Consider the following 18,566-nt stretch of genomic DNA (forward strand, 5'->3'; position numbering starts at 1 on the left):
GTTTATAACAATATTGGTGTGTTGTGAGTTGGTTTGTGTGTGAACTAATCAGGACACCTGGAGCAAAGTTCACTTTGAAAATATTAAAATAAACTTAATATCCTGTATTTCAAGCTACATATGATTTGAATGAAATGACTCGTCGTTTTTATAACTGAACAATTGAAAACAGGGCATGAATTGTCTTTGCAGGGACGAAACTTTCTTCCGCCAACTAATAGCGGGAATGGAAAGTTGAACTACACGGTCCTGATTGGAGACAAACCCTGCATGTTGACGGTGTCAGAGAACCAGCTTCTTTGCGAGTCACCCAACCTGACTGGTCGCCACAAAGTCCTGGTAAGTGGTAATACAGCATAAACTAATGTCTAGACTCTGCTGGGAAGGAAAACAAACAGTCTTGCAAATCAATTGAAAGATTTAGAGACAGACATTCTTTGTTTTGCCATCTATCCATTTGTCTGCTCTCATACGGAGCGTGGTTCTAATCCAATCAGCCACGTGGTTCCTGTTGGTACCCACAAGCAGACGAAAGACAAACAAATAAGAAGAATTAGGGCCAAAGCAAACTCAATAAAGATTCCATTTGTGGCTTTAAGAGAGACCACTTTGAGCAAAGCATTTCCTGATATTACCACCTGAACCCCGCGTCGCAGAAAGATAAAAACGCATCACTGTAAAATAAACAGAAGTGTGTAGACGCTCCCATCTGCGACGCTCTCTGTAGTTTGAACTTCAGTTTGATCAGTTGAAATAGTTTAGATTTCTAAGAAACACTAACAGGAAACACCTGGTGAAATCTGTGATGTGTTCTGCATTCAGTATGAGATGTTTTTATATTCCACTGAAAAGGTAACCAAAGTTATGCATGGATGGGGCTCCGTACAGCCTGGAGATGATTGGTTAGGTCTGGATAGCAGTTGAAAAATAAAAAAAAAATACTAGTGTGAAAAAGATAACATGTTCCACTGTCTAAACATTTGACACATCTATTCATCTGTTCATCTCCTACTAATCATCAGTTTCTCCCTCAAACCATCTATATATTTGACCATCAAGTGATTGAATCCATTTGTTTCTCCATTTCTTCATCATAATCAACAATCAACCATCAGTTTTGCCCAATTATCCATTCAAACAACCAACAGTTTGTCCAGCCGACTGTCAACAAAGTCTTTAGTTTGCGTGTCCGTCCTTCAAACCAACCAGGATTTGATCCATTCATTAGTTCCAACGTTAAACTTTGATCACTGTTAAAATATCTCCCATAAATTTGAAGTGAAGTTTTGTATGATGATGTTTATAATTGGCCATAAATGAGCTCTTTAATTGTTTTTTATCTGAAAAATGTGAAAGAAGTTTGATTTTGAAAATGTCTAGGGATGTTTTTTGTGAAATTATTACAGCACTAGAACGTGTCTCTCTCGTGTTTTTCTGTGACGAGGCGCGTGTTGGCGGTATCGAATTCTCCCCCGGCGTGGTCCACATCACGTCTGACAGCCCGCTCAGCAGCACGGCAATCATCGGCATCGCCGCGGCCGGCGCGCTGCTCATCTTTTTCATCGTGGTGGTCCTGATCGCCTACAAGCGCAAGTCTCGTGAAAGCGACCTGACTCTGAAGAGACTCCAAATGCAGATGGACAACCTCGAGTCACGCGTGGCACTCGAGTGCAAAGAAGGTAAAAACCTTCACGTAAAATGGACATCCCCTCGTTTTATGACCTTTGAGTCGTCGTCAATGAACAAGTTTTGTGTCGAGATTGTAACAGTTTCTTGGCTCAACAAATATGTGCATTGACGCAAAATGTTTGTCGTCTTCCAGCTTTTGCAGAGCTTCAAACAGACATTCATGAGCTCACCAGTGACCTAGATGGAGCTGGAATCCCCTTTCTAGACTACAGGACTTACACCATGAGGGTCCTTTTTCCAGGCATCGAGGAGCATCCTGTACTGAGAGATCTGGAGGTAATAGATATTTCTGTTTACCTCTCAATATTTGAGCAAAGTGTCTTTTAAAAAGAGATGATTAGATTTACATTCCAGCACAAATTTGTAAAGCAAAAATGTTTCAAGGTTTTTCCTGAACTTTTTCCAAGCTGATAAAACATAATCTCACACTTTGTTTCCTTGACATAGCACATAAATAAAATATGACTCCTTTTCTTCAGTCTTCATCAAACAGCAGTGTAATCCAATTAGCCCTTTTGGAAATGAGATCAAAATGAGCAAACAAATTACCAGTGTGGTGGGTCGCAGTAGGTGAAATTAACGCAGATGCTGGCTGTTGTTGCTACCTCGTAAACAAAAAGCCCTCTGATAGCTGACAGAAGAGTTATTTCAAAGCGAACAAGATAGACTTCAAATCAAAACTATGAAATCATTAATAATGATAAATGACATGAGATGGTAACTGGGTGTGTTTTTTTTCCCCCTTTATCCCCAAAACCAAATTAAAAGTCAATCATCAGGAGAAATGCAAAATGAAAAAAAAAAACACATTAAGTCATTTATCCTCACTGGTAACTTTGACTGACAACTATGATTAAACAGGTCATCTTGTTCCATTACAATAACGATGGGCCCTTATTTCACTGGCTTCAGAGTTAACTATCCCATCCCTGATGAGAATTTCCCACTAATAAGCCGTATTAATTATGTTTTAATTGGCACAAATATCAAACTATATGAAGAGTATAATGTGGAAAAAGAGCATAATGGAAAAACTGCCTGGCTGTTGATGACCACCTAATTATTATTGATGCACCGAATAATTTAAAGCCAAGTGCTGATGGGGAGGTGTGAAAGGAAGATTATGGAGTTTTTCTTTGCGTTAACCAAAGCCGTAGAAAATTCTTGGCACTAAAATATTGCTGAAGTTTTCTTTCTTGTCGTTTTTTATATTTAAAAACTGGCATATTAAATAGTAGTCAAATAATTATATTGCCTTTTTAAAATAGTCCTGGATTTTTTTCCCCCCGCTGCATTTCTACAATGCATTTTTATGACAGCTCAACATAAATCCATGGAAGAAAAATGGTAGCTAGTTTATGAAATAGCTGATAAAGTTCTAATTGTGACTATCTTTGTAATCAGCCCAAAGATTGCAAAAATTAAAGACTCCAACTTTAATTTTGCTGCAATTAAAGTTGGAGCCATTTAGTGGTACCTCTAGCTTTGCACATCAGAAAACCTTACAGTAATTTAAAAAAAAAAAATGAAAACCCCGCATTCGCAAGCGACTAATACTCCAACACTCCCAAACACAAAAACACATTCTGACAAGCTGCATAAAATTAGACTTTCAACTGAACAATAGCTCCCGGCAGATTACAACCACCTCAAGGAAAAGGTAGAAAGACGGAACATATGTGGGCTGACAGCTGCATTCGCTGCAAAGCAATGCTGTCTTACCCAGAGTGCTACTGACAGATAAAAAACATAATCTCCTAAGGTGCTGTTTATGAAGAAATGGTGTGTGTGTGTGTGTGTGTGTGGGGCGGGAGAAAGACGCACATGTTGCAAGTTACAACTATAAACAGTGCTGGGATGGTGTGGGCTCAGATGAGAAGAATTCACAGTTCTGCACTGCCTTTCAACTTGCATTAATATGGAACACGGTGCCATCGAAATAATAAACACTCCCTACTGAGGCCTGGTGTTTTTCACTTTATTCTCAACCTTCAGATGAAACCTGACAAAAGCTAGAACATGTTAAACTCCTCATCTCCCTAGGTTCCTGATATTTTTGTTCCTTTTTTTTTTCCTTCTCAGTCAATTATTTCCCATTTCTATTATTCTTTCCAAGGATTTAATTGCTAATGCATGACTATGTAAGAAAATTGTACATTCATTCATTGGTTAAGATTATTTAAAACATGGCTTTCATTTGTTTCTGGTTGTACAAACACAGCTGTAAGTCATCTTAATATTATGTTAATGAAGTTGCTATATTCCTCTTAAAAAGACAAAAAAAAACTTTGTCTAACTTGGAGGACAGAGTGCTAATAATAAATTCAAATGAGCCTGTGACTAATTAGGCATATGTATCATCGTCTTATAATACGCCAACTTGAATCTGCACGTTTTGCCCGCTTTTGAAATGTCTAATGCTCTTTCATTTCTCTTGTTTTCTCCCAGGTGCCAGGCTACCGCCAGGAGCAAGTGGAGAAGGGGCTGAAGCTCTTTGGCCAGCTCATTAACAACAAAACATTCCTGCTGTGCTTTATTCGCACTCTGGAGGCCCAGCGTGGCTTCTCCATGAGGGACCGCGGCAACGTTGCCTCGCTGATCATGACCGTGCTGCAGAGCAAGCTGGAGTACGCCACCGACGTCCTGAAGCACCTGCTGTCTGACCTGATAGACCGCAACCTTGAAAGCAAAAATCACCCCAAATTGCTGCTTCGCAGGTAATTAGCGCCTCATTCCCACATCTGACGAGCGACATTTCTGACTTACTTTGTTTGCTTAATGCCGTAATTTTTCCCACTGTTCCTCACTTGCAGAAGTTTAAACGAACTCATCATGAACATGAGCCTCATAGTAATTTGCAGCTTTGAAATTATTTCTTTGAATATTTGATTTTTTTGTCTGGAGGGAAGTGATTGTACAACAACTTGAATTAATTCTCCACACTGGGTCACAACTTTACATTAAAAGAACAAATAAATACATAGAAAACTTTTATTATCAGATGAAGTTCTCTCGTGCCGATCTCCTCAACCTCACAGTTGATATTTGATCACAGAATCGATAGAGTTCATTGGAGTAGTTTGAAATGCCTACATTATTAATCACGAAAAGACTTCATGATTTTCACCTGGCTCAAAATGCAACACACTAACCACAGATTTTAGCACCACTAGCATCCCATATCATTAGCAAGAGCTGGCAGGTATCGCTCATGGACACTTGCTTCTTCATGTTGTTTAAAATGTTGGGAAAAGTTAAAAAGCACAGTGCTAAGTTAAAAAAAAAAAAAGTAAAATGTTGTTCGTCTTTCAACATGTACATGTCACAAGTTGCTTCACAGCTAGTATAAAAGCTATTTAGTTGACCAAAACCAGATTTAAAAACCTCACCTTGACTTCTGCCCACATATTTCTAGTTATTGTGTGTCTTGTCTTTTTCCATTAGTATTTGTTTGGATTTTCCACAAGGATAGTTGTCATCAGCAGCTCTTTTCTCGGTCCCATTGCTCCCACTCTATGACTGAAATTTGCTTCACAGTGGAGAGCGACGTTGGTTCTTGCAAACTATGGCAAGCCCAATTTGATGCTTCGTGTATGTTTGGCACAACATCCAGTATCACCATACCTGCAATAAAACATGGCGATTGCACCATCATGTTCTGTAGTCACTTCCCTCAACTGAAACTGGGGTTTGTTGACAAGATGGACAAGTTCTGACCCCCAAGCCTTCTGCTATTTTTTTTTTTTTTTAANTTTTTTAATGTGACTGATCTTACTATGCGACTCCCAACACAGATCCCGCGAATTACCGGGCTGAAGCCGAGCCGTGGTCCAGTCTCCGGGGGAACAATTGTCAACATCACAGGCAGCCACTTGGACGCTGGGAGCAACGTGTCAATTATGTTTAAGGACCAGCCGTGCACTTACTTGAGGTTAGTGGGAACATGCCTCGGTTGACCCTGCCAATCAACTCTTCAAAGACTCAATTAAAAAGCTCAGTCAAAGTCGGCTTCCATCAAAGCGTAGGCAGCTAATGGCTCTGACAGTTCTGGTTATGAGCTGCGTTTGGAGGAAAAATAAAGTCATCTTGAAAAAGGTTGTTTTATCAGTATTCATGCTGATGAGTTTAATCAATAACCCGTGTACTCGGCTCCACTTTATCATCCATCCAGGGTTATTAAATTGTTTTTTGTTTTGTTTTTTAATGATTTTGAAACTTTCCAGATAAAAAGCTATTAAACTGAAGCTACATTATTACCTCTCAATATCATATATTTTTCTCAATGGTTACACAGCATTATCCCTACGTAGCAGTTTTATTTAGCTAATTCTGTACTGCTACTTTCTAGGAGGGGTGGACAGTGGCTAACCTGCCGAACGCATGCCTCCCTGCATGGCAACGGAAGGGTATCTGTGTCTGTGAGCATAGACAAGGCCCAACTCCAGAAAGATCTGCAGTTTGAGTATGTGGAGGATCCCACCATAACAAAGATAGAGCCAGAGTGGAGCATCTATAGGTATGTCACCAAGAGGAACTTTCCCATTTTGACAAACGATTTAATGTCACTGTGGATCTGGAGGAAGCGCCTATCTCTGTTGAGCAGGCCTCAGGCTTATGAAGTTAAAATAAATTGTTTAAAAATGCCTTAAAAATGTTGTACGTCTTAGAAAACCTACAGCTTCTCTTTTGCATCCCACAGTTATTTGCTACATTTACACATCTTTATTTTTTTCATATTTTGTCAGCTCCTTTAATGAAGGCAGTATGGTACAACTGCAAAACCTATCAAGACATGGCCATGATCAACTTGGTTAACTGTCTGAGGTCAACCAAGGTATGCAGAGTTATACTGCATCTCCACAGCATCATGCTTTGGGAATGCTTTTCATCAGAAGGGTTACTGAAACTGCTCAGAGTTGATGGATGGAGCAAAACACAGGTCAATCCTGGAAGAAGGCGTGTTAGAGGCTGCAAAAGACTGGAGGCTAAGGTGGATGTTTACTACCCAGCAGAGGAACAGTCTGTAACATACTGCCGCAGCTGCTGAAGGATTGTTTTTAATCAAAAAATGGCCTCGTCAGTGGACAGCTTTGAAAGAAATTAAAAACTGTGACGAGAGTTAAAATTGACTCTAGAAATGTTTCCATCCAATCTGACTGAGTTTGAGCTGCGTATTGCTAACAGCGGCCAAAAATGTCAGCCTCTAAATATGCAACACTTTGGTGGTTGTAAGGAAATGTGAAAAGGCTCAAGGTATACTTTAGTAATTTGTCAAAACAATCTCTGAAATAGTGCCTGTCTTTCAGTGGTCATACTCCGGTGATGGTAACAGGAACGAACCTGGACATCATTGAGACCCCAATCATAAGAGCTAAATACAACAGCCAAGAATCGCTCAGCGTAAGTAACTGCAAAACACCAATATTCCTTCATCTGAAATCTGAACATGAAACAGGTTAAAATGTTTTTATTTTTAACCTACAATGAAAACACATTGACTGCATGTTGTGTCTGAGTGTGCACAAAGAATTTTTGAAGGGTGATTTTTTTTTTTTTCGGTTAAGTTTATCTTCATATTTAATGCTACAAATGGAATAATAAGCTGTCTGCACACCACATAGTCCTAAACTTCTTTTGGATACATAACATGAAGTTAAGCTTTGTAATTTTAATTTTCTAAAAAGGTAGGGCAGGGGTTTGAAAGTGTTAATTTTAATTCACAAAATCCGTATAGTTTAATACATGCTTTTTTTTCTTTTTCTTTTTTGCTTTGTTTTGCATAGAAAAGTTCCGATTTGTGCATATATTTGTGGCTTATCAAATATTTGTGCATTTTTGATGAGCCAGTAAAGACGATCACGTGGCATGCTGGAAAAGATGATTGTTGTGCAATGACCTTTCATTGAATCTCTGTGCAAAACATATTGCAGCAAGCACAGACCATCCCAGGATTCACAGTTCATATTAAAGAAGTATTTTTTCAAAACGTTACAGATCAGGGGCTCCTGAAACAGTACAAATCGTAATGGGTGTAGTATTGCGCCAATCTAATGGTTGAATAACCTAAGTGAATTAATTAAAAACAATATTTTGTTGTGAAGCTAAGATGTCTCCGATTCAATAATTTCGCAGCAAAGAAAGTTTTTCAAATGGATAGTGTTGCTTACTTTGCCACTATTAAGTTTTACAGGCATTGCAATCAGCAAGATTAAATATTTTAATCAGGTTTCACCACTACTAAGAAGCTTTTAATCACATCACTTTTTCTTGCAAACAAAAAGAAGAAAACTTGTGACAATGTGCCAAAACAAATAGTATCACTGTAATCTGCAATTTTCTCACAGAAAGCTGGAGAAAGTCATACAAGAGTTTGTTTGATCTCACTGAAAGAAGAGGGGAACAAAAAGGTTGTAATGCTATCCATCTTCATGGTTCATTTGAGCGTGACTTTGCAGCACGTTTAACATCTGTGCTCACACTCACATGAGCTGGGCATTGTGTCTAAAGGTAACTGTCGCCACCTAGTTTGCCTCACATCTTCCTGTTGCAGTGCGACACCGAGATGGGTGTGGATGAGAAGGAGAAAAAAGAAACGGAATTGGACATCTAAAGTGATTTTAGTGACGTTTCTCCAAAAAAAAAACAGAAGTGTTTTCTCTCTTCCTCCCCTACATTCTGGTGCCTGACATATACCGTTGCCTTATACATGTCAGTAATGTCCTGAAGACCTTGCAGGATTTGTCAAGTCTGATGTTCAAGGAGCCAATTACAGTGACAGGTAATAGTTTGAATGACTGCATGGCAGGGGTTATTGTGGAGATGTGAGATGTCTGCAAGGGAGACCTGTGCTGCAGTTTGATTTGTCAGTGTCCTGACAGGCAGAGAGGGATGAAGATGTAAGGAGGATATAGAGGGGCATGGGGCATTAAAGTGATAGATCAATCTGTCATTGCTAGTAAGACTCACTTTAAGTAGAACAAAGAAAAAAATAAATGTTTAAAATTGTTTCATACATCAAATGTGAGTCAACAGCAAAGACTATTATAGAAGGACAAGACAAGAGAAGAAAATATAGAAATGTGGCCGATGTTGGACAGAGAAAGAAGAGATTGCGTCAAAGAGGAAAAGGGAAGGATCGCAGTATCACAGGATGAAGTGAAGAAAAGCTGGGGAGGTCTTTGGTAGAGGCTAATGAAGGAAAGGTAAAACTCAGTTGTCACTCCTGATCTGCTAGTGATGAAACTGCATCCTGTGTCCAGCTGTGCATTATTTTATCACCACCTTTGGAATGAGACTCCAACAGGCTCGACATTTAGACTTTTTTTAAAAAAAAAAATCTGCCTTTTTTTATTTGTAGGAGTTAAAGAATTGAACACCTGAAGTTGGTGTTTATCATCTTCAACTGAGCAATTCAAGAAATATTAAAGGAATTAAAAGGAACAAATAGCTGCAAATTTCATATAAACTGTCAACACAGTATGTAAATTAAACCACCTAATGTTTGTGGCATCCAATTGAAACAAACTAAATGTCCTAAGCATATTATGTTTTCAAAACTTTAGTATTTTTAAAGCTGGATTGATCATCAGTAGAGATTAAGTGTGTCTGCTACCTTTAAACATCCATATGTTAGTACATTAGAAGTAAGATGTTACAAATGTAATTATATTTAAATACATTGAAGTAAAATAATGTCTTATTGTGGTATATTTGATATTCAAATGTCAGTAAAGAGTATGCTGACATTTGAAGCAGGATTGCTAACTATTTACTCAACAAATATGGCCATACTGAGGCACACATGTTTATGTAGAAGAAATCAGGGAAGAGTTCTTGAAGCTGCCCATTTTACAGAGAGATATTTCGCAAACTAACCAAAACTAAACCAAATTGACAGGGAAAGAGGACGGGGTGAGGAGTAAGCAAAACAAAAACAAAAGGAAATTGTCCCAAGACTTGTAACTGCTGGGGCAAGAAGACGTATGTACCTGCAAACTCAAATTTTCCTCTATCTTTGTGTCCTCAAGATGTGTCAGGTGCTGAGCTCCACAACTATGCAGTGTCAGGTCCCAGAACTGTCCATAAGCCTGGCCAGGCAGCAAGTACCAGAAAAACCCGATGAGTTTGGCTTTAAAATGGACGATGTGCAGTCCCTGATGGCCCTCAACAACACCAACTTTATCTACTACCCCAACCCTGAATTTGAGCCACTTAGTCCCTCTGGTGTCCAAGAGCTTAAACCGGGGTCACCGATCATACTAAAAGTAAGTCGATCAACATCTTCAACACACTTTTTCTTGTAGACTTTGATTCATGTTTAGTGAATATTGTAAAATGGGCTCACAGCATTTTTGTCAAACTTGTTTATAACAATATTGGTGTGTTGTGAGTTGGTTTGTGTGTGAACTAATCAGGACACCTGGAGCAAAGTTCACTTTGAAAATATTAAAATAAACTTAATATCCTGTATTTCAAGCTACATATGATTTGAATGAAATGACTCGTCGTTTTTATAACTGAACAATTGAAAACAGGGCATGAATTGTCTTTGCAGGGACGAAACTTTCTTCCGCCAACTAATAGCGGGAATGGAAAGTTGAACTACACGGTCCTGATTGGAGACAAACCCTGCATGTTGACGGTGTCAGAGAACCAGCTTCTTTGCGAGTCACCCAACCTGACTGGTCGCCACAAAGTCCTGGTAAGTGGTAATACAGCATAAACTAATGTCTAGACTCTGCTGGGAAGGAAAACAAACAGTCTTGCAAATCAATTGAAAGATTTAGAGACAGACATTCTTTGTTTTGCCATCTATCCATTTGTCTGCTCTCATACGGAGCGTGGTTCTAATCCAATCAGCCACGTGGTTCCTGTTGGTACCCACAAGCAGACGAAAGACAAACAAATAAGAAGAATTAGGGCCAAAGCAAACTCAATAAAGATTCCATTTGTGGCTTTAAGAGAGACCACTTTGAGCAAAGCATTTCCTGATATTACCACCTGAACCCCGCGTCGCAGAAAGATAAAAACGCATCACTGTAAAATAAACAGAAGTGTGTAGACGCTCCCATCTGCGACGCTCTCTGTAGTTTGAACTTCAGTTTGATCAGTTGAAATAGTTTAGATTTCTAAGAAACACTAACAGGAAACACCTGGTGAAATCTGTGATGTGTTCTGCATTCAGTATGAGATGTTTTTATATTCCACTGAAAAGGTAACCAAAGTTATGCATGGATGGGGCTCCGTACAGCCTGGAGATGATTGGTTAGGTCTGGATAGCAGTTGAAAAATAAAAAAAAAATACTAGTGTGAAAAAGATAACATGTTCCACTGTCTAAACATTTGACACATCTATTCATCTGTTCATCTCCTACTAATCATCAGTTTCTCCCTCAAACCATCTATATATTTGACCATCAAGTGATTGAATCCATTTGTTTCTCCATTTCTTCATCATAATCAACAATCAACCATCAGTTTTGCCCAATTATCCATTCAAACAACCAACAGTTTGTCCAGCCGACTGTCAACAAAGTCTTTAGTTTGCGTGTCCGTCCTTCAAACCAACCAGGATTTGATCCATTCATTAGTTCCAACGTTAAACTTTGATCACTGTTAAAATATCTCCCATAAATTTGAAGTGAAGTTTTGTATGATGATGTTTATAATTGGCCATAAATGAGCTCTTTAATTGTTTTTTATCTGAAAAATGTGAAAGAAGTTTGATTTTGAAAATGTCTAGGGATGTTTTTTGTGAAATTATTACAGCACTAGAACGTGTCTCTCTCGTGTTTTTCTGTGACGAGGCGCGTGTTGGCGGTATCGAATTCTCCCCCGGCGTGGTCCACATCACGTCTGACAGCCCGCTCAGCAGCACGGCAATCATCGGCATCGCCGCGGCCGGCGCGCTGCTCATCTTTTTCATCGTGGTGGTCCTGATCGCCTACAAGCGCAAGTCTCGTGAAAGCGACCTGACTCTGAAGAGACTCCAAATGCAGATGGACAACCTCGAGTCACGCGTGGCACTCGAGTGCAAAGAAGGTAAAAACCTTCACGTAAAATGGACATCCCCTCGTTTTATGACCTTTGAGTCGTCGTCAATGAACAAGTTTTGTGTCGAGATTGTAACAGTTTCTTGGCTCAACAAATATGTGCATTGACGCAAAATGTTTGTCGTCTTCCAGCTTTTGCAGAGCTTCAAACAGACATTCATGAGCTCACCAGTGACCTAGATGGAGCTGGAATCCCCTTTCTAGACTACAGGACTTACACCATGAGGGTCCTTTTTCCAGGCATCGAGGAGCATCCTGTACTGAGAGATCTGGAGGTAATAGATATTTCTGTTTACCTCTCAATATTTGAGCAAAGTGTCTTTTAAAAAGAGATGATTAGATTTACATTCCAGCACAAATTTGTAAAGCAAAAATGTTTCAAGGTTTTTCCTGAACTTTTTCCAAGCTGATAAAACATAATCTCACACTTTGTTTCCTTGACATAGCACATAAATAAAATATGACTCCTTTTCTTCAGTCTTCATCAAACAGCAGTGTAATCCAATTAGCCCTTTTGGAAATGAGATCAAAATGAGCAAACAAATTACCAGTGTGGTGGGTCGCAGTAGGTGAAATTAACGCAGATGCTGGCTGTTGTTGCTACCTCGTAAACAAAAAGCCCTCTGATAGCTGACAGAAGAGTTATTTCAAAGCGAACAAGATAGACTTCAAATCAAAACTATGAAATCATTAATAATGATAAATGACATGAGATGGTAACTGGGTGTGTTTTTTTTCCCCCTTTATCCCCAAAACCAAATTAAAAGTCAATCATCAGGAGAAATGCAAAATGAAAAAAAAAAACACATTAAGTCATTTATCCTCACTGGTAACTTTGACTGACAACTATGATTAAACAGGTCATCTTGTTCCATTACAATAACGATGGGCCCTTATTTCACTGGCTTCAGAGTTAACTATCCCATCCCTGATGAGAATTTCCCACTAATAAGCCGTATTAATTATGTTTTAATTGGCACAAATATCAAACTATATGAAGAGTATAATGTGGAAAAAGAGCATAATGGAAAAACTGCCTGGCTGTTGATGACCACCTAATTATTATTGATGCACCGAATAATTTAAAGCCAAGTGCTGATGGGGAGGTGTGAAAGGAAGATTATGGAGTTTTTCTTTGCGTTAACCAAAGCCGTAGAAAATTCTTGGCACTAAAATATTGCTGAAGTTTTCTTTCTTGTCGTTTTTTATATTTAAAAACTGGCATATTAAATAGTAGTCAAATAATTATATTGCCTTTTTAAAATAGTCCTGGATTTTTTTCCCCCCGCTGCATTTCTACAATGCATTTTTATGACAGCTCAACATAAATCCATGGAAGAAAAATGGTAGCTAGTTTATGAAATAGCTGATAAAGTTCTAATTGTGACTATCTTTGTAATCAGCCCAAAGATTGCAAAAATTAAAGACTCCAACTTTAATTTTGCTGCAATTAAAGTTGGAGCCATTTAGTGGTACCTCTAGCTTTGCACATCAGAAAACCTTACAGTAATTTAAAAAAAAAAAATGAAAACCCCGCATTCGCAAGCGACTAATACTCCAACACTCCCAAACACAAAAACACATTCTGACAAGCTGCATAAAATTAGACTTTCAACTGAACAATAGCTCCCGGCAGATTACAACCACCTCAAGGAAAAGGTAGAAAGACGGAACATATGTGGGCTGACAGCTGCATTCGCTGCAAAGCAATGCTGTCTTACCCAGAGTGCTACTGACAGATAAAAAACATAATCTCCTAAGGTGCTGTTTATGAAGAAATGGTGTGTGTGTGTGTGTGTGTGTGGGGCGGGAGAAAGACGCACATGTTGCAAGTTACAACTATAAACAGTGCTGGGATGGTGTGGGCTCAGATGAGAAGAATTCACAGTTCTGCACTGCCTTTCAACTTGCATTAATATGGAACACGGTGCCATCGAAATAATAAACACTCCCTACTGAGGCCTGGTGTTTTTCACTTTATTCTCAACCTTCAGATGAAACCTGACAAAAGCTAGAACATGTTAAACTCCTCATCTCCCTAGGTTCCTGATATTTTTGTTCCTTTTTTTTTCCTTCTCAGTCAATTATTTCCCATTTCTATTATTCTTTCCAAGGATTTAATTGCTAATGCATGACTATGTAAGAAAATTGTACATTCATTCATTGGTTAAGATTATTTAAAACATGGCTTTCATTTGTTTCTGGTTGTACAAACACAGCTGTAAGTCATCTTAATATTATGTTAATGAAGTTGCTATATTCCTCTTAAAAAGACAAAAAAAAACTTTGTCTAACTTGGAGGACAGAGTGCTAATAATAAATTCAAATGAGCCTGTGACTAATTAGGCATATGTATCATCGTCTTATAATACGCCAACTTGAATCTGCACGTTTTGCCCGCTTTTGAAATGCCTAATGCTCTTTCATTTCTCTTGTTTTCTCCCAGGTGCCAGGCTACCGCCAGGAGCAAGTGGAGAAGGGGCTGAAGCTCTTTGGCCAGCTCATTAACAACAAAACATTCCTGCTGTGCTTTATTCGCACTCTGGAGGCCCAGCGTGGCTTCTCCATGAGGGACCGCGGCAACGTTGCCTCGCTGATCATGACCGTGCTGCAGAGCAAGCTGGAGTACGCCACCGACGTCCTGAAGCACCTGCTGTCTGACCTGATAGACCGCAACCTTGAAAGCAAAAATCACCCCAAATTGCTGCTTCGCAGGTAATTAGCGCCTCATTCCCACATCTGACGAGCGACATTTCTGACTTACTTTGTTTGCTTAATGCCGTAATTTTTCCCACTGTTCCTCACTTGCAGAAGTTTAAACGAACTCATCATGAACATGAGCCTCATAGTAATTTGCAGCTTTGAAATTATTTCTTTGAATATTTGATTTTTTTGTCTGGAGGGAAGTGATTGTACAACAACTTGAATTAATTCTCCACACTGGGTCACAACTTTACATTAAAAGAACAAATAAATACATAGAAAACTTTTATTATCAGATGAAGTTCTCTCGTGCCGATCTCCTCAACCTCACAGTTGATATTTGATCACAGAATCGATAGAGTTCATTGGAGTAGTTTGAAATGCCTACATTATTAATCACGAAAAGACTTCATGATTTTCACCTGGCTCAAAATGCAACACACTAACCACAGATTTTAGCACCACTAGCATCCCATATCATTAGCAAGAGCTGGCAGGTATCGCTCATGGACACTTGCTTCTTCATGTTGTTTAAAATGTTGGGAAAAGTTAAAAAGCACAGTGCTAAGTTAAAAAAAAAAAAAGTAAAATGTTGTTCGTCTTTCAACATGTACATGTCACAAGTTGCTTCACAGCTAGTATAAAAGCTATTTAGTTGACCAAAACCAGATTTAAAAACCTCACCTTGACTTCTGCCCACATATTTCTAGTTATTGTGTGTCTTGTCTTTTTCCATTAGTATTTGTTTGGATTTTCCACAAGGATAGTTGTCATCAGCAGCTCTTTTCTCGGTCCCATTGCTCCCACTCTATGACTGAAATTTGCTTCACAGTGGAGAGCGACGTTGGTTCTTGCAAACTATGGCAAGCCCAATTTGATGCTTCGTGTATGTTTGGCACAACATCCAGTATCACCATACCTGCAATAAAACATGGCGATTGCACCATCATGTTCTGTAGTCACTTCCCTCAACTGAAACTGGGGTTTGTTGACAAGATGGACAAGTTCTGACCCCCAAGCCTTCTGCTATTTTTTTTTTTTTTTAAACTTTGCTTGAGAGTCACTGCATTTCTCTGCAACATCACACTAGAGAATCCAAAGGCATTCTTCTTTTGCTATTTTTTTTTTTTTTTTAGCATCCCAGTGTGTCTAAACATAAATCAAAAGATTAGTTTCACCACAAAAGGGTTATATAAACGTCTGAGCAAGCACTGTTGTTTGGCTGTTTGTGGGAAGGGATGCAGATGAAAGGTTTACAGTGGATACGTGGCTCTCAGGAACCAAAGGCTACATATGCTTCTCAGTGTTCCCTATCTGTGACATGTTTGGATTAACTCCTGTGACCTTGAATCACTGGCTCAGAGTCAGAAACATCAGAGCGCATTGCTGTGTGCATCATTAGCCAAATAATTATAATTAATTAGCAGCGAATCCAATTTCAAATTGCTCATGAGGAAAGAAAAACTCATTCATGAAAAAAAAGGGGGGCATGGGGGAGATTATAAATGGCTCTCTGACACAATCACAGTCCTCTGTTGGATTTGTAGTCAAAGCCTGAATGGCATGCACTTGAACACTGCTCTGTATGTGATTATGCGTCCTGCCTGCGGTGTTTGGTAAATGCGGTGATTATGGTTGCGTGAGTAAACCAGCTTCTTTCATAGCTGTTGTTTACATGGTTAGTGCGGGCAGCTGCGTACGTCTGAGCACACAGAAAATGTTTTGTTGCTTTTTTTGCTTGCAGGTTGTCAGTCAAGCCTCGACACCCCCACCCCCCTTCCCACCCCAAATGATTTGACAGGCATGAGATAAATTAAGTTGTCCGTCGCATTTCAATTCAAATTCAGAGTCTCCCTCTGGCTGCAAACACTCGTGTTTTCTGCCAATAAAGACAAATGCATAAACGCAACATGGAAAAGGCAGACAGGGCTGAAATTAATCCCGCTCACTGTGCTGTCCAAGAGACAGTGGGCATGTTCGTCTTGTTGAGGTATGTTTAGACTCCGAGTTGTGATGCAGAGAGATGCAGCGGCCTGTGTGGAAATCCTGATTACGGTGCTTTGTAAGATTATTCCACCGTTTTTATTTTTCGCTTTAAACTAATGGTTTGAAGTCAAGATGGGATTTGCACCAATCAAAACACATTCTTACAGTAGCCATCCAATCTTTTTGTTTATTCCTGCTTAAATGTGATAGCCTCGTCGAACGTCATGCAAACTGATTTATTTTTCCACTATTCCATTGCAAGTTTTGACTCTTATAGAGCAAACTTGGCTCTAAAGCTACATATTTTTTATTGTTAAGACCAGTAACAATAATGCATGCCTGAAGGTAAACTGCTTTTAATACATTTAATTTATGTTGTAGACCAACACAAAATATTGCACCCTTGCTTTGCATGGTTTTCCAAAAAAATTTGTAGAAATAAAAATCTAAAAGATGTGACGTACACAGACACAGCTGAGATCTGGAAGTAGGTACTCTGGTCAAAAGAGACCAGAACTGAACAGTTTGGTGTACATGCCGAACAGTGAGGCAGTCGAGGACAGTAAAGACACTTCAAGCTTTGTTACATAGTGAAGAAAGTTGGAACGCCGAGGCGCAGAGACGAGCTAGGAAGTCGGCCCTTTGATCGCTGTTTATCGTGAGCCACGAGAGCCCTGTCTGTGCTATTTCTGCAAATCTATTTCTGCATATTGGATGGAAATTAAGAGCGATCAACAACCACAGAATAAAAATGCAAAGCACATTTCTCCTCCTCGATGACAACAGAGAGCAGGAAAACCTGGGGAAAATGCCAGCGCCATGCTGACTGCACAGAAGGGGAAACACATGTTCACATCACATCCGCACTCAGGTTGATTTCCCAATTGTCAAACATATGATGGCGATGGCCGCTGATCATATCGTTGCATCCCGTTATTCCTCCTTAAATCTCCTGCTTCACCAACCCAGCATGACTTTCAGATCTGATACGGCAAGCTATGCCACCCCGTAGTCTGTGAAGACTGGTGTGTCCTTGGTTAGCAGATAAAAATAGCTTTGATGCAAACACACAAACTTGAAATTTTAAACAAGGGAGAATTCACCCCTTTCCTCTTATTTTTATCTGTCTTTAATTTGTTCCATGCCTGTAGCTTTCTCTCTCTGTTTGTGGGTGTTTGCTCATTTCGGTGTTACTCTCCTTTCCTTTCTGCCTCTGTTCGCTCTTCACAGCTCTCTTCCTGTCCGTCTCAGCTTATCGCATGTGTAATGTCGGACCTACCTTTATTTCTCTTTCGCTGTCCTACGCTCTTGCTCTCAGTCTATATTCCCAGCCCTTTCCTCCCCCTTCCCTGTTTTCTTGATTGCTAAATCAATGCTTAAAGTGCGCGAGCTCTGGCATGGGATGTGAGCACAGCTCCCAGCTACCTCCTCTTCCAAGAAACGTGTGTGTGTGTGTGTGTGTGTGTGTGTGTGTGTGTGTGTGTGTGTGTGTGTGCGCGCTTCTCTCCTCGCTCCACACACAAGCTCACATCCTTCCATCTGTCCCATCTCAACCTGTGCTGAAGCACAACCACCAGGCAAGCTAACTAACGAGAGCCTTCCACAACCATCTGTCGTATTGCTTCCTGCATTCTACTCCTTTAACTTCTTTCTAAGCTCCATCTCTCCATCTCCCTCGCTCTTCCTGTCACGCAGAGCTAAACACCCCTCCAACCCCCACCTCCGCCTTAAGTTTTATTTGGCTGCAGTTTAGACATCAAAATATTAGTTCTGATTATGGTCAAGAGGACCCAATATGCTTATGTGTTAATCACAGCTTTACCCTCCAGCACAGAGACCCCATCAGCATGCAGGTGGACAGGCCTCGCTGTAGGTCCATATGGATAATGTTGGTTGATAGAAAATGATTTTAGCCTCTAATTTTTTGAGTGAGAGAAATAAACGGATAACTGAGCATGTGCGTCAGGAAGAGAGCGATGGATAGAAGCGTTGGATTACTGTGAGAACGTTGTGGCATACGGCATGACTTGCATTCTTCACCCACAAAAAGCCAAAGTAAGAAATGGAAATGGTTGGTTTGGCATGCGACTGAAACCGATACAGAAATTAACCTTTTAATTCACTTCTCTCAACTTC

At 39.7% G+C, this 18,566-nt stretch overlaps 1 protein-coding gene across 2 annotated transcripts in view; it reads left to right on the forward strand.

Annotated features, from left to right (window-relative positions):
* The window catches only part of plxna4 (plexin A4), a 230,127-nt gene that overhangs the window by 184,236 nt on the left and 27,325 nt on the right, over nucleotides 1-18,566 (forward strand). Inside the window, exons 19-22 of one of the 2 annotated variants that reach the window (XM_007564424.2) lie at nucleotides 193-339; nucleotides 1,445-1,679; nucleotides 1,823-1,965; nucleotides 4,138-4,431. In XM_007564424.2, the coding sequence (XP_007564486.1) occupies nucleotides 193-339; nucleotides 1,445-1,679; nucleotides 1,823-1,965; nucleotides 4,138-4,410 (798 nt within the window). In that variant the 3' untranslated portion in view covers nucleotides 4,411-4,431. Of the gene's footprint in view, nucleotides 1-192; nucleotides 340-1,444; nucleotides 1,680-1,822; nucleotides 1,966-4,137; nucleotides 4,432-18,566 lie in introns of those variants that run through there. The other variant, XM_007564425.2, reaches the window with a different exon arrangement.

Source organism: Poecilia formosa, unplaced genomic scaffold (assembly GCF_000485575.1).
Source record: "Poecilia formosa unplaced genomic scaffold, Poecilia_formosa-5.1.2 Scaffold159, whole genome shotgun sequence".
NCBI classification, from domain to species: domain Eukaryota; kingdom Metazoa; phylum Chordata; class Actinopteri; order Cyprinodontiformes; family Poeciliidae; genus Poecilia; species Poecilia formosa.